Source organism: Chlamydotis macqueenii, chromosome 3 (genome assembly GCF_036417535.1).
Source record: "Chlamydotis macqueenii isolate bChlMac1 chromosome 3, bChlMac1.mat, whole genome shotgun sequence".
Lineage (NCBI taxonomy): Eukaryota > Metazoa > Chordata > Aves > Otidiformes > Otididae > Chlamydotis > Chlamydotis macqueenii.
The window spans coordinates 74,210,824-74,232,394 of record NC_141558.1 but is presented as its reverse complement, the minus strand read 5'-3'; the positions used below and the strand labels follow the sequence as shown (position 1 = coordinate 74,232,394).

The following is a 21,571-nucleotide window of genomic DNA, read 5'->3' as shown; positions in this document are numbered from 1 at the left end:
AACCCCATACTTGTGCAATCTACCACACAATACTGTTACATGGTTCTCCTCTCACCCCAGGAAACGGGCTCTGTTTCCAAAGTAGAGTATAAGAAGGCACTATACTAAAGGAAAAAAGATCAAAGGCTGCACAATCAAACAAGGTACCGAAAACTCTCAGGCATTAACACAAAGTGCAGTGACCGTTACCAATGTCATCATCAGAGCACTATCCCTTCCCACAAAGTTCAACAAGGCCAAGGGCAAGGTCCTGCACACGGGATGGGGCAATCCCAAGCACAAATACAGGGTGGGCTCAGAGTGGATCAAGAGCAGCCCTAAGGAGAAGGACTTGGGTGTGCTAGTGGATGAGAAGCTCAACATGAGCCGACAATGTGCACTTGCAGCACAGAAAGCCAACTGCATCCTGGGCTGCATCGAAAGGAGCATGGCCAGCAGGCTGAGGGAGGCGATTCCGCCCCTCTACTCCCCTCTCATGAGACTCCACATGGAGGCCTGGGGAGCCCCCAACATGAGAAGGACATGGACCAGTTGGAGAGGGTCCAGAGGAGGGCCATAAAGATTATAAGAGGGTTGGAGCATCTCTCCTATGAGGACAGGCTGAGAGAGTTGGGGCTGTTCAGCCTGGAGAAGAAAAGGCTCCAGGGAGACCTTATAGCCGTCTTCCAATACCTAAAGGGGGCCTACAGGAAAGATAGAAAAAAAACTCTTCAGTAGGGCCTGTTGTAATAGGACAGGGGTTCATGGTTTTAAAATAGAGGGAGGTAGATTCAGACTTGATATAAGGAAAAAATTTTTTACAATGAGGGTGGTGGAACACTGGAACAGGTTGCCCAGAGAGGTGGTGGATGCCCCATCCCTGAAAACATTCAAGGCCGGGCTGGACGGGGCTCTGAGCAACCTGATCTGGTTGGAGATGTCCCTGCTCCTTCCAGGGGAGCTGGACTAGATGACCTTTAAAAGTCCCTTCGAAACATAACTATTCTATGATTCTATGAAAGTTCTTACTAGCAAGAAAAGCATTTCACTGAGTCAGTGAAATCAGTACCCTGACGTACCAAGATGCACCTTAGCAGCATGCTGTGGATTAACCCCAGTGGATACCTAAGCACCATACAGCAGTGCTCTCACTCCCTCCTAGTGAGACAGGGAAGAGAATTGGGAGGATAAAAGTGAGAAAACTTGTGGATTGAGATAAAGACAGTTTAACAGGTAAAGCAAAAGCTCTGCATGCATCAAAGCAAGATAATGAATTCATTCACTATTTCCCATCAGCAAGTTGTTTAGCCATTTCCAGGAAACCAGGGCTTCATCATGCATTAACAGTTACCCGGGAAGTCAAACATCATAACTCTGAACATTCCCCCCTTCTCCTCCTTCTCCCCAGCTTTTATTGCTGGGCAGAACATCATATGGCATGGGATAGCCCTTTGGTCACTTGGGGTCAGCTGTCCTGGCTTTGTACTCTCCCAATTCCTCTGCATCCTCAGCCTGCTCAGTGGTGGGGCAGCGTGAGAAACAAAAAAAAGGCCTTGATGCTGTGTAAGCACTGTTTAGCAATAGCTAAAACATCAGTATGTTACCAATACTGTTACAAATCAAAACCACATCACCACGCCAGCTCATACAAAGAAAATTAACTATATCCCAGACAAAACCAGCATACAGTATTGTTGTGAGAACGCACAAGACAGTCAATGCTACTCAGACAACTTGTGCTCTGAGAACATTTTCTGTAGAGAAAGAAATTTCCTTGTATGCAGCAGATGCCTATATATTGATGGACAAACAAGGAAGGCCCAAATTCCACCTCAATTTGATATTTAACAAACATAAGTAGATTTCATGTAAGGTAAAGTACTATTAACAGAGACAGAAATAAATATTTCCTCTCAAACCTACCTCTTGCTACCTGATTGCGACATGCACGAAGGGACTGAAAGAGGCTGAAACCGTCAATTGTCACAATTGCTGCTGGGTACAAGATACTTAGTTCTTCATTCTGTGGAACAAAATAAGAGAAGAGAGGAAAAAAAAAAACACAATACTGTTACGTTGTAACAGCTTCTTTTCTAGTTTTTTATGCTCTTAACTACACGAAGGTGAGGATTACATGCATAGAATTAATATCTAACAAGCCACATGCAACAGAATAAGGCAAAACTACAGAAACTCAATATTAAACCATCCAATAAGTTATTTAGGTACATAATTTTATATTTTATTTTCTTTCAATGACTTATGTTTGCTTAATATATTTTATGGCTTAGGGAGAAAACACAAGTTACAGCAGCTTGTGAAGGCTACAGAAAAACAGGTTTATCTAGAACGCAAGTATCAAGGTTTTACGAGTCAAATTCTGAAACTGGATTAGCACCTGAATTACCACTTGGGCACATAAATGATAATTTGGTGATACAAATTCAAGACTTAAATTCCTTAATACTTCTGTATTTCAAAACTGATCCTAAAATGTGACAATAAAGCACATGAGCATTTGTATAAAGCAAACTTGGAAATTTCTGTAACTTCGTTAGTTTTCTGCATAAAGCATGCCAGCACAGCCAAGAGCAAAGCAAGCTGGCTTTTCTACTAAATAGCTTGAGCTCTACAAAGGTCTTCTCTGCAGGAAATACTCATAATGACATGCAGGTTCCTAGCACTATCTCCTATAAAGATTGCCTTAATTTTCAGCTATCTTTTCTGTGAAATAATTAAAATAAGTTCTTATGAATGAGTATATATAGCTCTTGGCAACCGTCAAGTTGCATTTTCTCCTTTGATCCATACATTATCGTATTTTGTGCACATTCATGAATAAACAGGAAAGGACCGAAGCCTTCCTTTGCAGGGTTACTACAGAGAAAAACAGAACAAATCTATAGAGCTAACTAAATACTCCAAAAAATAGAAAGAAATTCTGAATCCTCAAACTATACAGGCGGGAATACTTCTAGAACAAGAAATCTAGAGTCTCTTGTTCTAAGAAACTGTCCACCCATCAAAAACTGGTAAAGGACATAGAGGATTCTCAGAGAAGACTCCCTTCCATACCCCATAACACTGCCACTTCGCTTTTGAAATAATCTGACAAAACCTGTTCTGTGACACCAGGATGCCTGGGAATTTCATAGGTTCTGCACTTAAGCTGCAGGACAGGATCTTCATTTAAAAGCTGTGCAAGAAGCAGTACTCCACTCTAGAAGAGAAAGAATGACAAGCATGAACACTTCTGTCACTTTTCTTAGGAAAGGCAAAAAGCACTATCTGCAGAAAGAGAAGTTTTACAGAAATACATGTTTATTACAATAGCTGGCTTGTGGGTCTGCCATGCTGAGAAACATACCTCTGTGTAAAAACGAACATAGCCAGAGGTGAAGCCAACAACAATGCAGGTCCAGTCAGGACGGCCTGTGGAACTCCTGTTTCACAAAGATACACTAGAAGTTAAGCTTTAAGCTGTAGACATACAGAAATGTAATATAAGGAGATTGATGATGCACATACGTAAAAATATAAATCCTTACCTCTTTTGACTTGCCAATGGGATACACAATACACTACTCACACATTCACTAGAAACAGAAAGATGAAACTAATAAGCATATCTTTTCTCCAGTTGTGAAATTTTACTCTACCCAAGACATCTTGCTATATCAGTATTTTTACTATTTAACAAGATACACACAACTTATCAAATTCATACTCAAAAGGCAAAAAATACTTCAATTTTAAAGACATTTCCAATTACAAGTTCAAGAGTGCCCAAAGAGATTGCATGAGTGCTCATCACACCTTGTTACTGCTCTTTCATCATTCACAGACTGATTATTCTGCCAGTACTGTTCAGTAAAGATTCAAGTTCATGTATTTAAAAGTAAATATTTTTTTCTTATCTATAATGATATAACAAGAATAACCACCTTTTTAAAAAACAACCGAACTACACTTATCAAAGTAGTTTTTTGAAATACATTACACAATTCGGTATATTTTATATCCATTGCATTTCACCACTTCATAATTTGAGAGCATTTGAAGAGCTAACATGGTCTTCCCAGTTAATGCACTAACTGAGCATTCACAACGCATGGCAGACAAAGCATGCAGAAGGCAAGCAGATGAGCAGGCCTCACTATCTCAAATCAAGAGTTATTTAACTCTTACCACAATTGAAAGTTTTACACTATCTGGGGAAACTGAAGCAGTACAAAGCTTTTATGAAGAGCATATAAATTCAAGACGACATCTCAAACAGCACTTAAAGCATAAATGCCTGCAGTACTGTTGATTATTTGCATTTCAGGTCACCTCCATTCCCAAAGGAGTGATTAAATAATCAGGCTAGACAATTACAGGAAAAAAGCTTCCTAACTGCAAGTTTGACATAAGTTGCAATTCAATTACATCTTCAAAGTAATGTTAAATATCTCAGTGAAATATCATCTTCCAATGGCAAAGCTTAGCCACCACAGAACGTTATCAGTTGAAGGCAACTTTGGGCAAAAAAAAAAAGTGGTCAAGTCTTTCAACAATCTGACAGTAATTCCCATATTTACAGTTCCACAGAAATAGAAAAATCATCTACAAGAAACCCTTGCAAGCCTTAAATCAAGGCGTTCTGACTAAAACCGTGTCTATCTAAAGAAAGCTACTTGTTTCATATGACAGTGGCTCTTCAGGCTACAACAGTTATAAGAAACCAACCCCCAAACAGAATTTATTTTCCTTTTTTAAAAAAATAAAAGATGACAGGGTAATCTCAGTAGTAACATGGGGGGGTGGAACATAAAAAGATGCACATAATACAGTTCAAATGTCTGGCAGCAGCAGGTTTATTAAAAAAGGATATGATTTTTACAGATTGGAGAGAGGCTTAAATCTCTAAGTTAACACCTCCTGCAGCATAACAGAAGGTTGAAGCCAACAGGGAGCACAATCAAAAGCAGACAGCAACTCAAGGCTGCAAACTTAATAATGAAATGCAAAATCCTCTTCCATACGGGAGATTCAAGAAAGTGTCTGTCTGGTTATTTGAGGATAGATTGAGCAGAAATATTGTATAAATACTACATGTATGACTAGAGCAAATCTTTCAAATCTGCTAAATGTCTTGGAGGCCAAAACCACTTCTAGAAGTGATTGAAACATGTAAGAATACTTACAATGGAGGTAAAAAATGAAAAGCATGGATGAAGTTCACTGTATCTCAAAACAGAACACTTTTCCTATCACATGAATGTTGCTCACCACTTATAATTTGGAGCGAATTCTTGATCAGAGGTTTTGAAAATTAAAAGTAGTATTTCTAAAATAACTTCATACATTACCAGCTGCAAAATTCCCTAACAAAATTTCACCTCTATTGTATAAGTAAATTTTCAAAAAGGGTACATATACTTTTTTTTCCCCCCTTCTAGAACAGGAACTTATAAAAACCATGATAACACAGATCTATTAAAATATCTACATTAGATGCAAATACATTAATTTGCACACACAATATCTCTGTTAATTTGTATGAACTTGTTCCAAGATACCACACTACGCACGAAGAGTGACCTTTGCAGACAATGTTTCTGATCACCCAGGTTACTCCATTAGTTTTCAACACTAAAAAGCATAAGACCACTTGGATGAAAGAAAAAAAAAAAAAAGGTACAAGTGAAAAGCATATGCTAATCATTAAATGTGAAACTGACATTTTAATCACAGTTGCATTTCAACACCTACCCTTCTTCAACATTCAGAGAGCCGCTCCAGCCAACAGCATATTGCATTTCCTCTTTTCCCTTGTCACTGTACTTCCATTTAGCTGCCAGTAAGAACAAAGACACCATCTATAAAACTGTAATGTCTTGCATCTCACAGATGTAGTTCTATTCCTAATCCTTCTCTTCTGTACAATACATGGTACCACACTTAGATTAGGTATCAATTGCAAACCTTGAAGACCATAAAAATAACACTACATTTGTCAGTGACTTCTCTAAAGAACTCCCACATTTTCTTAGAAATTTACATGGAACAATAAATATACTACCGAAATTCTGAAATGTCTATTTTTTGTTTAAAAATATTTATACAGTAATATCTACTTCATCCATTAATGAAACAGGGATCCTTAGGAGAAAAAGTACTAAGCAAGGGCAAAAAACTTCTGGGATGCTTACTGACGATAAGCTTAAACAAACAGAAAATTTTAATTCTACCCCCCAAAAAGACATGAGAATCCTACATTAAATCTGACAATTTTTAGTCATCTCATCATATTTAAGGTTAGAAAACACTACACTATGTTATTCACAGAGTGATATTACAGATTATAATGGATTGTTGAATCATCAACAATCCCAGGTGCTAATGGACAACAACAACAACAAAAAAAAACAAAACAAAAAAACCCAACCTAGTGTTGTGCACCACTTGTGCGACACATAAAATCACAAAACCAGAGACACAGGGACACTTCTGCCATTGTGTGGTAAGTTGCCACTGTGCAGTTCAGCAGAAGCAGTTCTCCAGCAGGTGAGCTAAATCATCTCCTTATTCTTGATTTAATATGAACTTTCTGAGGAATATTGCTACCTTTTCATTTTCTGTGGAAAATTAGTGACTAACCTACATCAGTTTTGGAACACACAACTTTGCAGGGAATGACACACGCAGCATGACAACTCAATGTAATCTGCCTAATTATGCAACTCTGAGCTTGAACAGCCTGGTTTTGTTTTAAAACAGTGTAATATTCCCCATGTCAGGAGGTCTCCCTTCATCCATGCTCACGTGTCACCAACTGCAGATGTTAATAGCACCAGCACCCTAGGCAACAGCACATATGCAAAGCAGCTGGCTGATCAGTGTTCATACATCGCTAAGGATATGTTTAAGAGATTTCTGAGAGCCCTCCTTCAGAGTAAAATATAAAGCCATCCATTTTTCAGCATGGAGAAGAATTTTCTATCAAAGGCGGAAATCTTAAAAACAATCCATTCAATACTCCCTCCGTCAAGTGACACTGGCTCAGCTAGCTCACTCTTTTCCAAGCGAAAAGAAAAATAAGGTCAAATATTTCTTAACAGCTAAAATTAACACAGAAGTTTCATTGAGCACAATTAATGTCAATATATCTAAGTATCTCAAACAACTGTGTAGTTATAGTATATAGTAACAAAATAGCTTTTTCAGATCAAAATATAGCCAAGAAGTAAAGACAAAACAATTTACTTGCCAAACACCACCTAGAAAATGCATGATGTATACTTATAAAACACTCCAAAATTCTTGAAGATACTACTTGAGGGTAAGCAGGTGGGGTGGGGTGGGGGATGACAACGACACAATCTTGTCCTGGTTACTATTAAATGTACTAGTATATATACTTAGTAGAATGTATACTTACGCACTAAAAAGACTGCTTTCTGTTCATTAGCTATTACCATCAGGTCATTTGTTGGTGACAAGGACAACACACAGTCCTGAAGCCAGTAATTTCTCTGGTTCTTGGAAGCAGATTCTTCTTCTTCCTACAGGTAAAGCTTTAATCAACGTATGTAACAATTTTTAAACACAGCAGAACTTGCGCAATTCGTGACAACATTTTGCTTGCCCTCAATACCTATTATATATCAAGTCACTAGAGCTCCAACTTGCATGAAAAGCCATGAGGAATACAGCAATCTTGCACTAATTCTGTCTGCGTGTTTAAAAAACAGAAAACAAAGATGTACTCATCACTAACTCTGCTCCTCAAAATCTTCTCCTTCCAAAGAGACTTTTTTTTCCTCTGAGCAACAAGTCAAATATTTGAGTGCAGAACAAGCACAAGTAGCTCTTGCTAATCACAGTTCAAAGGCAGAAAGTAGGTAACAGGTTTTGAGCAGATTGCTACAAGGTCTCTCAGAGATGCTACTCCTGCTTTCTTAGCTCCATCCTCTTACCTTGATCAGAGCACTGTCCACAGTCTACATTTTCATAGCCACATATTCAAGCCTACCTCCTCCTAACCCTCCAAAACATTACGCCACCTTCTAGGTTCTCAAAGCAGCTATATACAAAAAAAAAAAAAAAGCCCAACAAATTCAGTGCAATCATTTTCTGATCTGTGCAACTTATTCTGTTGTAATGAAGTTGATTATACTTGAAAACATACACATCTACTCCAGGCCAGGGGAAAGGAAAAAAAAAAAAAAAAAAAAAACATGTAGGAAGAATTTACATATCATACTCAATCAGCTACCTGTTATATTTATTTCCTTCCATAAGATTGCACCATAAAAACTGCCAGTTTGTGCACACAAGAATACCCTGTATGTCCATCACAAAGTCTGCATAAGCACAGTACAAATATTCAGCTACCTATCTTTGTCCATACTATCACTTGTTTTGTACAAGATGACATCCTACTTTCATGTCAATTGTCTGCTGATGGATAGCAAGTTCTACAGCAACACATTTTCCCTGATTACTGACATTTTTCAAAACTTTATAAAGAGGTGATGAAGTTGACTGGGATACACATGACAACCTCACGACAGAGACAAATGTATGATTTCTAAAAACACATAACCAAAACCCAAAGAAAATTATTTTAGTAATTTTTAATGTAATGATTTTCAAACTGATGAAAAAGAAAGATAAATTAAAAGCTTCTCTAAGGATTAAAAAGAATTAAAATTAAATCTCATAAAATTTAAATTATGTTATCTGCATGCATAAACAAAGAACTTGAAATCTAAAGACATAAAACATGGCCACATCATGTTAGTGACAAAAACAAGCTAAGAGTTAAAACAGGAAGAGTACTGAACTTGTCAAAAGAAACTAAGGTGAAAGACAGAATTATTATAATCAGCATTTAAGACAGGATTTCAGCATCACCATCCCTATAAAATAGCTAATCAGTTCCACAAAAAGACACTTAATGGAAGAAAAATTTTAAAAAAATTTTATTTTTCTTTTTAAATTTTCAATGCCTTCTCAAAAGTTGTAATGTTCCATGAAATAGATACTTGTGCAGACGACTTGAGTAATTCTAAGAAAATATGCATTTTACATCAACTATAATGCAAAACCAATAGATAAAAGTTTTGAAAAGGCAATTAATTGTTATATTACACTAATAATTGTCAACTCTGTGCTACACTGATGCACTCATTTTGTGTGTGTTCAGACATACACACTCACGTATTTATATGCTTCTACACAGAACAACGTTTGCTGTAGATGACTGTTCTTTTTTTCTAAAGAGCCACTTCTTTGAGCCACTAGCAACTTTGGAGAAAAAGAAGCAGAGGAGAAGGAGCTCTTTAGCAAGAAGGGTGTGAGCTACCTGTTAGAAGAGTTGACATTTTTAAGAGTGAAATAGATGACAATTTCAATTTAGCAACACCTGCTGGTTCTATCGAATTACAACCTAAGTATAAAACAAAGCATTTATTCTCCTTATTAAGGAAGCTTTACAGCATGTCTTATAAAAATGTGGCTTGAGAAACACACTCATTTCATGGCAGTTATAGGGGAGCTGAATACCCATGCTACTTAAAGGTTTTTATGGTCTTGTTATTCCCTGACATCAGCATCAGTGATTCATCCCTGGGAGATATCATGCTCATTTCAATTTGTTTCTCACCTCAGCTGAAAAAAATATCTGTTTCCCCGCTGAATTATATAGTTACAAGGATACTGCCCAACTCCTTGTGCATACTTCCTGCAAACTGAGATAAAGACAGCATATAAGAGAGTTTTGTTAGCAAGGTGAGGTCTGGATTCGTCAGTTTATCCCCTTAGCTCTCTCTAACAGGGAATTAATCAAGCAATTCTGTTCTGACGACTCATTCATTCAGGTGCAGAGGATTTCTACACAGACAGCTTTCCTAACATTTTTCGCAAGTCAGCTGGCAGCTAGAAGTCTCAGCCTTAGCAACACTTGTAGATTAGCTGTGTTATTCTTAGTTGAACCAGTTGGGCAGAGGGATGTTTTTCCCCCTTTAAAGTGTAACTGTACTGCCCCATCCTACATATGTAATTTGATCCCTCCTGAAACACCATCTGCGCATCACACCATAAAAGGACTGCTCTGCGATCATTAGAAAGCTGTTTGTGTCAGTGGCTCATTATTTAGGAGCCTTTGATTTATATTAATTCATGGTAGATTATTTTAATTCCAGTGCCATGCCCTACTGTCTCTGCCTAGCTATAGGACAAAAAAAAAAAAAAAAAAAATACTCCCAGCTGTGGCAGGACAGAAAAATGTGTGTATATTCAAGTGAGAAAAAACCTGCAGAATGCAAGAACACGAGTCATGATCAAAACAGGTAACATCCAAGTTATGACCAGAAACAATTACAGGAGCAAGGGACAAACAAGTAGTCACATTTAAAACACTAGTCAAGATTCTTCTTGCCCAGGTAATAACGACATAGGAGGAAAAAAAAAAACACCACACACACAAACAAGTCAAAAAGTCTTTTAGAACAGGGAAGTTAGCAATGAAAACCATGAACTTACAGGTTCTGGTAATTCTGCTTCATCCCAGGCTCCCCAGCCACCATCTTCCCAGCTTGTTGATTTGCCTGCTTCAAGTGAAAAAAAAAGATTTGTCACATGAATATAGCATAGCCAATGAAAAAACACAAACAAAAAGGATTGCTGGTGGTTGTTTTCTTTTTGCTGCCAATGCACTGCAGCTTTGGTTATGGCAGATACTAAATGAGTTCTATAGAAAGAACCATGAAGTGGTAGAAATGGCTGTCTTATTTCTCTGTATTTACTTCCATTTTTGACACTATGGAAAAGTAACAGCAGAAGATGTAACCTAATTACAAATTGGAAACAGTTGTAACAACATCCGTGTCTAATTCTGACAGACTGCAACTAGAACTCGGGGCAAGCAGGACCCTACAGTGCCAGGTACAACACATCATTGATCCTTCAACAGGGCCTCTCTGCACTTTACTAGAACAAATTATTCAATCAAATTTGTCTTCTGTCAGTTTCTCACAGACATTTCAAGAGAGCTAAGACATATTTCCAGTTTTATACAGCAAGCTGAAGGAAAGAGTGAGGGCATAAGGGCAGGGGGAAAACTCTATGTCCACTTGACAAAAACTTTCTCCAGCAGGTATAGACACCTAAGACCCCACTGCAAAATTTACGCTTTAGCTTGATTTATCTAACCATTACTACTCCAAAGACAACAAAGCCTCATATTGTACATGTTAGGCAGCTACAGAGGAAAAGTAACGGGACAGCAGGCTCTCGCCAGCCCTTCAGGATTCTACGTGTATGTTCTCAGATGTTTTAATAACTGGTATAAGACCTGTAACACACCACAAAAACCACATATGCACAATTTTATGACAAATAGTATTTCTACACATAATATCGTCCTTTGGTGGATTTTAGTTTGGTTTAAGTCAGTTGCAGGATAAGCCAGTAGCAAGCTAAGTTCATTTTAACAGTACATGGAAATTCACCTGTGACAACAAAACATTTGAGTCCAGGATAATGCAGATCCCACCACCACCACTCTCAAAGCAGCCAAAGCAAAAGCTGAAGCTGTGGCCTCTGAGGGGAAAATGAGCACACGGACCTTGGCTATTGTCTTTGCAAGACAGCATAGAGTGAAAATTAATGAGACACTGATCGGTTTCAATTGTTTCTCTGAGGTTTCTGAATTACATGACACATTTACAAAATATCACAAACATCTGAGAAAACTTCTAGGATAATTATTGCAAATACTGCTGAACGTAAACCACAAGAAAAGAATAGTAACTAACTACAATGGTTAGTTTAAGACAGCTAACAAAATTCTACTTCTGTTTGCATTTTATTATCTGAAAAGGCAACAAAATCTCCTTCCTATAAAATTCATGGAGGAAAGAAATCTGTCAGTGTACCACAGTCCAGAGAGAAACATAACTGTGCCCAAAAAAACATAGTCAGGGCCAATGCCTTCCCTACAGTACAGGGCAGACCAACCTTTCCAAGAAACCTCAGCCACTTAAATTTTGAGACTGAACATTCAACATAAAACTTAAACTGTGAGAATTCTTCCTGTCTCTTTGCAAATAGCTACATTTTTTATGGTAGTCATCCTCCTCAGATGAAGCTAAATCAATCCAAAAATGTACGCAAAAATGAGGTAATGGTGAGGCACCATCTCACTGGTGAAGCTGCAGAGATCTTTCAGAATTGTGATCTGCTCTGCAAAGCCAGCATCTCCTCCAGCTTACAAGGGTTTATAAGCTTGCTCCTTCATATCCATCCTCCACACTGTATAGACTGCTCCAGCACGTGCTAATCATATGTATTTCTCAAGTCCCTATATGCATTCTTTCCTTTCTTCCATACATTCCTTTTTAAAAAGAAATTACATTAAAAATAAAATTGTTTCCCTATCCATATTATTCAGACGCTTCATCTATGCAATGGCTAGTGAAGCAAGATATTAAACAATAGACAACTAATCTCTGAAGCAATGGACAGAGAAGCAACAGAGGGATACACCTGTCATGCTTTAACTCAAAGCACAGTTATCCACAGGAGCTGCCAGCTTGCAGAGACCCTCCCATGCGGCAGCACCAAATAAGGCTGGTCAAGTGAGAGATGACATAGGATCCAAGTTCTGTTTACAATGAAGGTTTTAAGAAATACTCTACCATTTCCTTTAGTAACATGACAGATCAGAACCAGCAACTGTGGAATGTAAGACATTGTCTAGTAACCAATACTTAAACAAGCCCTAAACAGTTCTTGACTTCCAACATGTTCATTTTTTCCAGTTCGCTGTTGGCAAAAAATCAAGCTTTCCTGTGCAAATCTATTTCCATTCATCTCTATCTCTGACTAGCAGTAGATTTTTACTATCTGGTAAATAGTTTTTCCTACTTTGACAAAGCAGCAGAAATATTACAGATTTTGTTTTACTGTGGAGATTGCAAAAATAAAAGTTCATCTACTGGGTCTACAAGAACCACTTTATTCTTAAATTTGAAGCATATGGCATTAAAACTCCATCATCAGCATATTTGAAACTTTAGAGCTGCTTTAAATGCTGCATGTGTGCATGCAGCACTGGGGTTAATGTATAAGAAAATTCATTTTAAGCATATTTATCATAAACTTAATGTCCAAAAGAACAATTTCTACTGATAAGCATGTTTTGGTTAAGAGACAAGAACAGAGGAGAGAGAAATCTTAGCAACAGATCTAGACCAATGAAGTCTAATTGGCACTTAAGAGGTCAAATTCACTATGAAAGATGTTTTTACTCAAAGATTTCCTCCCTAAAATGCAGAATATATGTCTGAGCACAGAAAACTGCCAGAGTCTTCCCTTCCAGAGCAGCACAACGACCTGGGGCAGGCAGCAGAAGGCTTTCTCTCCTGCCCTGACATCTATGTTCCAGCTCTACGCAGTAGGTTACCAGAGGACATGCTTAGCAAGGCCTTGCCCAGAAGAGGTTATGTTTGCCCAAGTGGGAGAACACGCGTTGAAAACTGGACCCCCAAAGCTACAAAGGTCAAACTACCCCTACCTACACTGCTACATAGCTTTAAAACAAGCAAATTTACATTCACTGATTTTTTTTTTTAAATAGATAAGAAAAATTTCAACTCATGCACAAGCCAATAATCTGTCCTCAACAGGTTTTAGATTATTGACCATAAAATATCAAGCTGCATTAGTAAGAAAACTCATACGTACTCTCTTTGTACATATAAAAATGACAAATAAAACCAAGCCACACATCAATTTGTTTCATATCTTAATGTACTGGTTTTGGTTGGTATAGAGTTAATTTTCTTCATAGTAGCTGGTATGGTGCTATGTTCTGGATTTGTGATGACACAAGCACATCCATGTTTTAGCTACTGCTGAGCAGCACTTACAGAGAGTCAAGGCCTCTTCTGTTTCTCATGCTGCAGCAAGTGGGCTGGCGGGGTGCAAGAAGTTGGGAGGGGACACAGCCAGGACAGCCGACCCCAATTGACCAAAGGGCTATCCCATACCATATGATGTTCTGCCCAGCAATCAAATCCAGGGGAGAGAAGGAGGGAGGGAGCGGGGTGATAGAGTTACAGCGTTTGTCTTCCCAAGGTGCCGTTATGCGTGATACAGCCCTGCTTTTCTGGAGTTGGCTGAACACCTGCCTGCTGATAGCAAATAGTGAATGAATTCATTATTTTGCTTTGATTGCATGTAGAGCTTTTGCTTTACCCGTTAAACTGTCTTTATCTCAACCCACAAGTTTTTTCACTTTTGCCCTTCCAATTCCTTTCCCCGTCCCACTGCAGTGGGAAGTGAGCAAGTGGCTGTGTTGTATTAGCTGCCTACCAGGGTTAAACCACAACTCTTAATTGCATGTGTGTAGTTTGTTGGTTTTATGATCTTTCAGCTTATTTCCCATTCATGCTTTAAGAATTTATAAAATTAAAAAACAATCAAGTCTTGCATTATTAGTGCAAGAGTTTCAGATTTTTTTTCTATTAATATTTACTGCAATTCTGATACCACTGGTTTGCATAACTACAGAAGAAATAGAAGCAGTTTCTTTTCTCTTCAGGCCAAGGAATTTTAGAAATAGTTTAGCATCTTCTTGCTATTCAGTAATCATAGGCCATTTATTACCAAAACTCCATCGACACGGGGACTGACAAAAATATTAGGTTGTTTTGCCAGCATTACTCAAAAGCCCCTTTTGAGACTAGTATTACACTTGTTTTCTCTTCTCACTTTGGATGCCCATAAGTAGGGGTGGAGGGGAGATTACATTCAAACTAAGTTAGCTCACTAACCTGAAAAAGAACCACTCAAGCAATTTATCTTCCTTTAGATGGTCACAACTGCTTTCAATAGAATAAAAGAGACTAAGAGGTACCACGGGGTGGGGGAAGGAAGGTGCTTTGCAATGCTATATAGCACAGGAAAGAAATTAAATAGATTACAGACAAAACATAGTATTTCAGCTTTCTTTCAGGTCAAGTGACAGCTTAAGCAATAACAAGAAAAAGAAAGTCTATCCAGTAAAGGAGGTGCTAAAGCAGCAAAAAAAAAAAAAAAAAAAAAAAAACCCGAGTGTGAACATAATTTGGACAAAGTACTCTGACATCATTCTGTCATGTGTGTTGAGAGCATGTCATTTAGTCTTCCCCGCATCTCAGAATGTATTAACAGTTACAGATGTAACAATTCAGGTAGAGTGCTTATTTTTATGATATTTTATGGGAAAATCAAAAGAAAAGAATCTTAAATGTACATATTGCAATCTGGAAAGGGAGGATCTGATTAAAGAGGCAATACAAAAGAGCTTGTCACAAGATTCTTCAATAGGAATATACCAAATTCAATAAGAGGGACAGAGAAACAGTTAAGAACAACCCTACTGCTAAATGTAATCTAGAATTTGATTTCATAATGTATTTTTTTCCTTTGTAACCTTGTTTGCAACTCTGAAATAAAAAGCCTGGCCTTCTGTATTTCTGAATTAAATTAGTTGATCCAGATAAAGCAAAGCATGCAAGCACAACTCCAAAGATGTTGTTTAGAGGAACTGGGCTGAAGAGTACTTTTCAGGATGCTTTCGAGGTAACAGGGCTGGATTTTGGAGAAAAGTTTATCTGCCAGGCTCAAGCCAGCATTCCTACTGTAAAAAGAAGCACTAAAGTGACATCTCATAGCTCTTAGCAACCCCTCAACTCAGGGGGTTGATTTTTTTCTTCCCCTTGAATTAACAGCAGCATCTCAAAGCTGTGTGCCATGTCACACATCACTCTGAAGTGACCAGTTCACTACCATAGATGCAGGTATCATTGCTTGGGAACTCCCAAGGGCAAGTTTGGGTTTGTTTTTTTTTTCTTATTAATTTAGGTAATGGGAGATAAACATCTTGGAAATTAAAGGTATCTGTACACCAGGAAAGTACTATTTTTTAAAATTTCATCTTAACACTCCTAGCAGCAATCCTCTCACCAAGCCTATCAAACGTTTTAAAACATACAATTCAAGCTCAGAGTCTACTGGAAGAACAGAGAAACACATCACTTTAAAAAAAACCTGCAGTTAAATTCCTCAAATTATAAAGATTATAGAAAATGTTACATGTCTTTACTGCTCAATTTTCTGCTCTTTTAATTTAAATATCAATTAATTTCTTAACGCTAAAATTCTGTTATGCCTCTGAAGCTTTATTACATTTTGCAAATAAGATAGATTTTTTCATTCATGTGTACGCCTTACTATAGACAGGTGTATAATGGAGTTAACTGTTACAGCTGTTTTGTGACCTAGCCAACATGCATCCCAAGACATCTCCAACACATCAAGCTGTCAAATTAAATGTAATGCAAATACTTCCTATTCCCAGTATTTGCACATTTGAAACAGCAGTTTTCAAAGCCACTTAGATACCACTAGGCTCAGGTTCCACAGAGATTTTGAAATGGACAACCTAGATTAACTTATTATAAATAAATGAAATATTATGCCATGTCAAATACAACTAGGTGAGAAGGCACAGCTTTTCTATTTCTACTAAAAGCATCTAACCTCAAACTTTTATTAAAGTCACAGTATCACAGAGTAATTTAGAAACATATACTGCTGGCATTTTCAGAAGCAAGCAAATTATTTTCATTTGAAATGTATCTACAAAAATGCTTTTACATTAACCACCCTAGATTTTAGGGTAGCCAATACACTCACAGAAAATATTTTTGTTAGTTTGTTAGAATGAAAAAATGGCCAAAGCTAAAACAGCAGAAAAAAAAACTTCTTTGATCTACAACTAAGAAACCAAAATGAGAAGTTGTACAGTTTCTAACAAAAACCCTAAACCCCACACACTGAAGATCCTGGAAGCACCTTTTCAAAAACATTTGTTATCCAAAATCTGACAGGAGCTTTTGAAAATTCTGCTAAGCACCTAAAACATTAAGTTATAACTCAAAAAAAAGTAATTGATTTCTTAACTGAAATACTCCTTGTTAAGTAAAAATATTTAACAAATATTTATTTTCCTAAGGTAGTCAGCATTTCTCATTTAACTATAAAGTTTAAATACTAGAGAAAGACCTTCCACACAAATGTAGCATAACTTAAAATACAAAAAAAATACCACTTAAGAAAAAAATAGTAAATAAAAAGTGCTGGTTCTCCAGTTTAAAATAAAAAAAAAAAACAACACTTAGAACGTTGACATGTGTTTATTAATATTAATATAATTGCTTATATGTGAATAAATACACCTTAAGTTTAGTACAAAAGCTGTATCTGATAGCAAAGGAATGTATTTTCTTGGTTGAACTTATCACTAAAGCCAAATTACTCTTCAGATTTCTTCCCTAGAGAGTAAAAACATAAAAGTAGATTAAAATTCAAGTTTTAAAACAGTAGTTTAATACAGTTGTACATTTAAAACCAGCACATTCTGCCAAAGGAACAGTTTTTACTAAAGTATTTTCTGTGATTAAAAAAAACATTTATTCACATTTTGCTTAGTTAAAAATATTTGCCTTGTCTCTTTGTGCCATAAAAGTGCAATATGTACTTAAAAACCCAACAAAATAAACAAAAAACCCCAACAAAAACTTGCTTGAACAATTTTTTTTTTTCTTTCCTTGGTGCACAACACTAGAAGTAGAGCTTTGGTTTATGTTCTCACATTTCCTCACTTATATTTTATTTACAGCAAAGAGCTCTTCCATGTGAACAATCTAAAAGTCAAGGCACACAACAATCATCAAAGAGAAAAGGGAGTCATTTTTGACTGCCATGCAATAAGTCAGTTGCTTACTAAGAAAAATGAATGGATTAGTACGCAGGCAAAAAAAAAAATAAAAGAAGAGAGAATGAAAAACCAGACCAATAACTGTGGGTGCAAGACCATGAGACTAGCAGTAACTGCCAGATCTACACCATCCCACCTCAGCCCGAGTTTCAAAACAACCCCGCAGCGGAGCTATCCAGTTGGCTAGGCCACAAAGTAACAGCAACACTGACCCGGAGCAACAAGTATAATGGGAAAAGAATCTCCTGTTTCATGCAGCCAAATCCAGTTTTTTTCTAACTTAGATACCTCCAGAATTTACCCACTTCCAACTTAAGATACCTCTGCAAGTTGTACCCGTGTCAAAAATGAACACACTAAGGATTTCTGTTTCAAAATGACTACTTCATAATCTTATGTAAAAGTCATTTTGGGAACTCTCACTTGGTTATATTTATGCCCATTTATCCTGAACCACAAAAACAGCTGTCATATCAAAAAATTACAGGCACAATCCAAAAGATTTCAAAAAATCTAAATGAGCAGTATTTTGAACTTGATTCTGACACTCTGCCTCAATGACTGAATGAGCAAATAAAAAAAAAAGTCCAGAATAAAGACAGCTCATTAAAATGGAAGAACAACACATTTTAGAAAACGCATCTTCTTTGCTTCTACTATTCTCGTGGCTTTACAACATACTAAATGTTTTCTCTCTTTACAGCTGCCATTTGATAAATCCATTGCAACAAAGTATCCAAAAGTTATTTTACACAAACTTCTTTCACATGTACCACCAAATACGAGAAAAATATTTGAATTTCATTCAGCACATACTTTTAGAAATACAAACACATTACAGTCTTTCAGCTTTACCTTCAGTATTTAAGAGGCACTAACAGGATCCTACTGGTTCCAGAATCCCTCCTTTAGATACAGACGATACCAAAATAAAAGCCATATGGAATCTGTATGCATTTTTCAGAGTATTATTAGAGTCAAACAAGCACAAGTAACAGTACATAACTGCTTTCTACCAAAAGTTTTGAACAATGAGGACTGGTTGTATAAAATTCTTCCAGAATTACTGTCTTCCACATGCATTTCAACAATGTGGAATTTAACTTACAAAGTTAAATTGAATCTTGAACAGAAGAAGTAAGTAATAATAAAACATAACAACACGCATACAGAAGTTCTACGTTAAGTTAATTAGCTAAACACATAGTGTACTTTTAAAACTTTTTCACAATTGTTGTGTCTTTTTACCAGGGCCTGTAGTGATAGGACAAGGGTCAACAATTTTAAACTGAAAGAGGGTAGATTTATACTGGATACACAGAAGAAGTTTTTTTACAATAAAAGTGGTAAGACACTGGAACAAGTTGCCCAGAGAAGTTATGGATGTTTCTTCATTGTACGTGTTCAAGGTCACGCTGGATGGGGCGTTGATCTAGTGAAAGATGCTGCTGCCGATGGCAGGGGGGTTGGACTAGATGGACTTTAAAGGCCCCTTCCAACACAAACCATCCTATGATCCCCCCCTCTTTTAATTCCCCCACAGACCTTCTAAGCTTTTTAAACAACCACCTTGCTGCTTTCTCTCTTAGCTCTGCTTACAGTTGAGAGGACTTTACAAACAGCCTTATTAACCTCTTCAAACACTTTCCCTTCCATGCTGTTGCCAGGAAGACAAAACATTAGCCAAATATAGTGAACACAGTATGGCACTAACTATATACAGGCCAGTGTTTCATTTCGCTGTACCCTCTACCCCGGCCATGGATCTGTGGGTCCTCCTTCTCTGTTGAGGACACAGACAGCTCAGCTTGCTCTGCGCGTTGCCTCACACAACAGAAATCTAGTCCACAATTTCGGACTGTAGTTACTGTAAGACTTATTGTCTTCCCATTTAAGCTGCCAAACTAAATCTTTAGCATACTTCAAGCATGTTTTGCATTATTAGACAACTCTGCATGCACATCTGTTAACTTTACTAGAACACCTTCAGACGACTGCACTCTCTTAATGAAAAGTTATAAACTTTCATCTCGAAGTCCGTGGCACACAGGGCGTGTGGCCGGACAGCTTCACCTATGCACTACAGGGTAAGGACATCTGAGAGCAGCCGAACACCTGAAACTTCTGGACACCAGGAAAATCAGAACCTGTAGATGAAGATAAGGCACCTGAAGCAGGATTACAGCCCTTTATCGCAGTAACGACGCTGAGCACCCAGCGCGGACAAACGAGCCGAGAGCCCAGCCGGCGCCCCCGGCTGCGGCCACCGGGAAGGAGCGCACAGCCCCACCGGGACAGGCCCCGGTCGCCGAGCGGCTCTCCGCGGGAAGGTCAAGGCTTCCGCCGCAGGGAGCCCCGAGGGGGCCGCGGGGAACAGCCTCGCCGCCACTGCCGCCCGCTGGGCCGGGCCGGGCCCGGCCCCCAACTTCCCCGCACCGCGGGGCGGACTCACCGCTCTCCTTGACGGCTGCGGCGCTGCCCTGGCGGCGGTGCGGGCACAGGAAGTCATGAGCCGCCTCCAGGTCCTGGAAGTGGCCGAAAGGAACCAGGGCGCACGACATGGTGCCTGTGCGGGCGCCGGTGCCGCTGCCGCTGCCGCTGCCACCGCCACCCAACCCGGAAACGGTCACCGACTTCCCTCACGCCCCGCGCCGCGCAGCCCAGCGCAGGGCGCATGCGCGCCGCGGAGAGGCAGCTCCCTTCTTCCGCGTGGGGCGGGAGCTGTCATGTGAGCCCGGCGGTCGGGGTTGGGGAAGGGGCGGCAGCGGAGCAGCGCTCCGGCGGCCGCGGGGCTGGGGCTGCCTCGGGCCGGGAGGGGGCCGGAGCCGGCTGCAGCCGCGGAGCCAGGATCGCCGTGTGCCTGTGGGCCTCGGGGCGAGGCCTGCTCACGGCCCAGCAGCAGGGAGCAGCTGTGAAGGCCCGGTCTGGGCAAACCCAGGAGGAGGAGAAGCAGCCCACAGGCCCTGTGTTGGCTTTTCAGGGCCAGCTCGTTATGCAGTCGGTGGCAGTAACGGGCATGCGAGAGTTGCATTGAGTCATTGCCATCAAATGACTGCAGACTTGGCAGGGAAGATAAGACGGCTTCCTCACCGGGCCTAGGTCTAAAGGAAGGTGCTGTGAGATGCTGGTACAATTTCCATCGTCCGGGCCGAATGATGAACCAACACAGCCTTAAGTGTTGCTTTGATGAAGGAAACACCGTCAATGGACAGTGAGGACAGGGTTTCAGTCTTAACTGCTTTTGCACATCAAGAGCTTTTGTTTGGGTTTAATTTCAACCAATTTCTCTTCCTTCTCTGGACACTGAGGCACCTTAGCCGCAGCAGTGATTATGACAAGTGAGATGTGCTGTTGAGTGACATCAGTACAGTGTTGACAGCTGAGCCACAGCCTCAAAAATCTCCCCCCCCCCGGGGCAAGGAGAAAAAAAAACGTGTATGAGAAGAACATGAGAGGATGTTTTCTGTGCCTTAAAGAAACAGAAATTGCTCTGTCCACAGGACTTTACCATTTTTTTAATTGATCCTGCTTAATCAGGCTTTTTTTTCCCCATTAAAAAAAAAAAAATCCTGTTGCTTGTTTTCACACAGATATCTTTTATTTGGTAGGTAACAACGTGTGTGTGTCTTTACTGGTTAAAAGCAGAAATGACTGAGCAAGTAGTCCGAGAAAGTTTGGTTTGTGGTTGTGATGGTTTAGCCCAAATCACCACACAGTTTCTCGCTCACCCTCCCCCTCCCCAGGGGGATGGGGGAGAGAATTGGGAAGGAAGAAGAA

General features: G+C 39.0%; 1 protein-coding gene across 7 annotated transcripts in view; it reads right to left on the bottom strand.

The window, feature by feature from the left end:
* The window catches only part of RAB3GAP2 (RAB3 GTPase activating non-catalytic protein subunit 2), a 47,853-nt gene extending 27,468 nt beyond the window's left edge, over nucleotides 1–20,385 (bottom strand). For 2 of the 7 annotated variants that reach the window (XM_086744125.1, XM_086744128.1), the window contains exons 1-8: nucleotides 20,247–20,367; nucleotides 10,510–10,577; nucleotides 7,403–7,526; nucleotides 5,734–5,815; nucleotides 3,528–3,575; nucleotides 3,347–3,422; nucleotides 3,098–3,199; nucleotides 1,903–2,002 (exon numbers count right to left, since the gene is read on the bottom strand). In XM_086744125.1, coding sequence (XP_086600251.1) covers nucleotides 1,903–2,002; nucleotides 3,098–3,199; nucleotides 3,347–3,422; nucleotides 3,528–3,575; nucleotides 5,734–5,815; nucleotides 7,403–7,526; nucleotides 10,510–10,577; nucleotides 20,247–20,355 — 709 coding nt within the window. In that variant the 5' untranslated portion in view covers nucleotides 20,356–20,367. Of the gene's footprint in view, nucleotides 1–1,902; nucleotides 2,003–3,054; nucleotides 3,200–3,346; nucleotides 3,423–3,527; nucleotides 3,576–5,733; nucleotides 5,816–7,402; nucleotides 7,527–9,631; nucleotides 9,717–10,509; nucleotides 10,578–20,246 lie in introns of those variants that run through there. The other 5 variants (XM_086744126.1, XM_086744127.1, XM_086744131.1 and 2 more) reach the window with 4 other exon arrangements.
* Nucleotides 20,386–21,571: the final 1,186 nt, after the last annotated feature.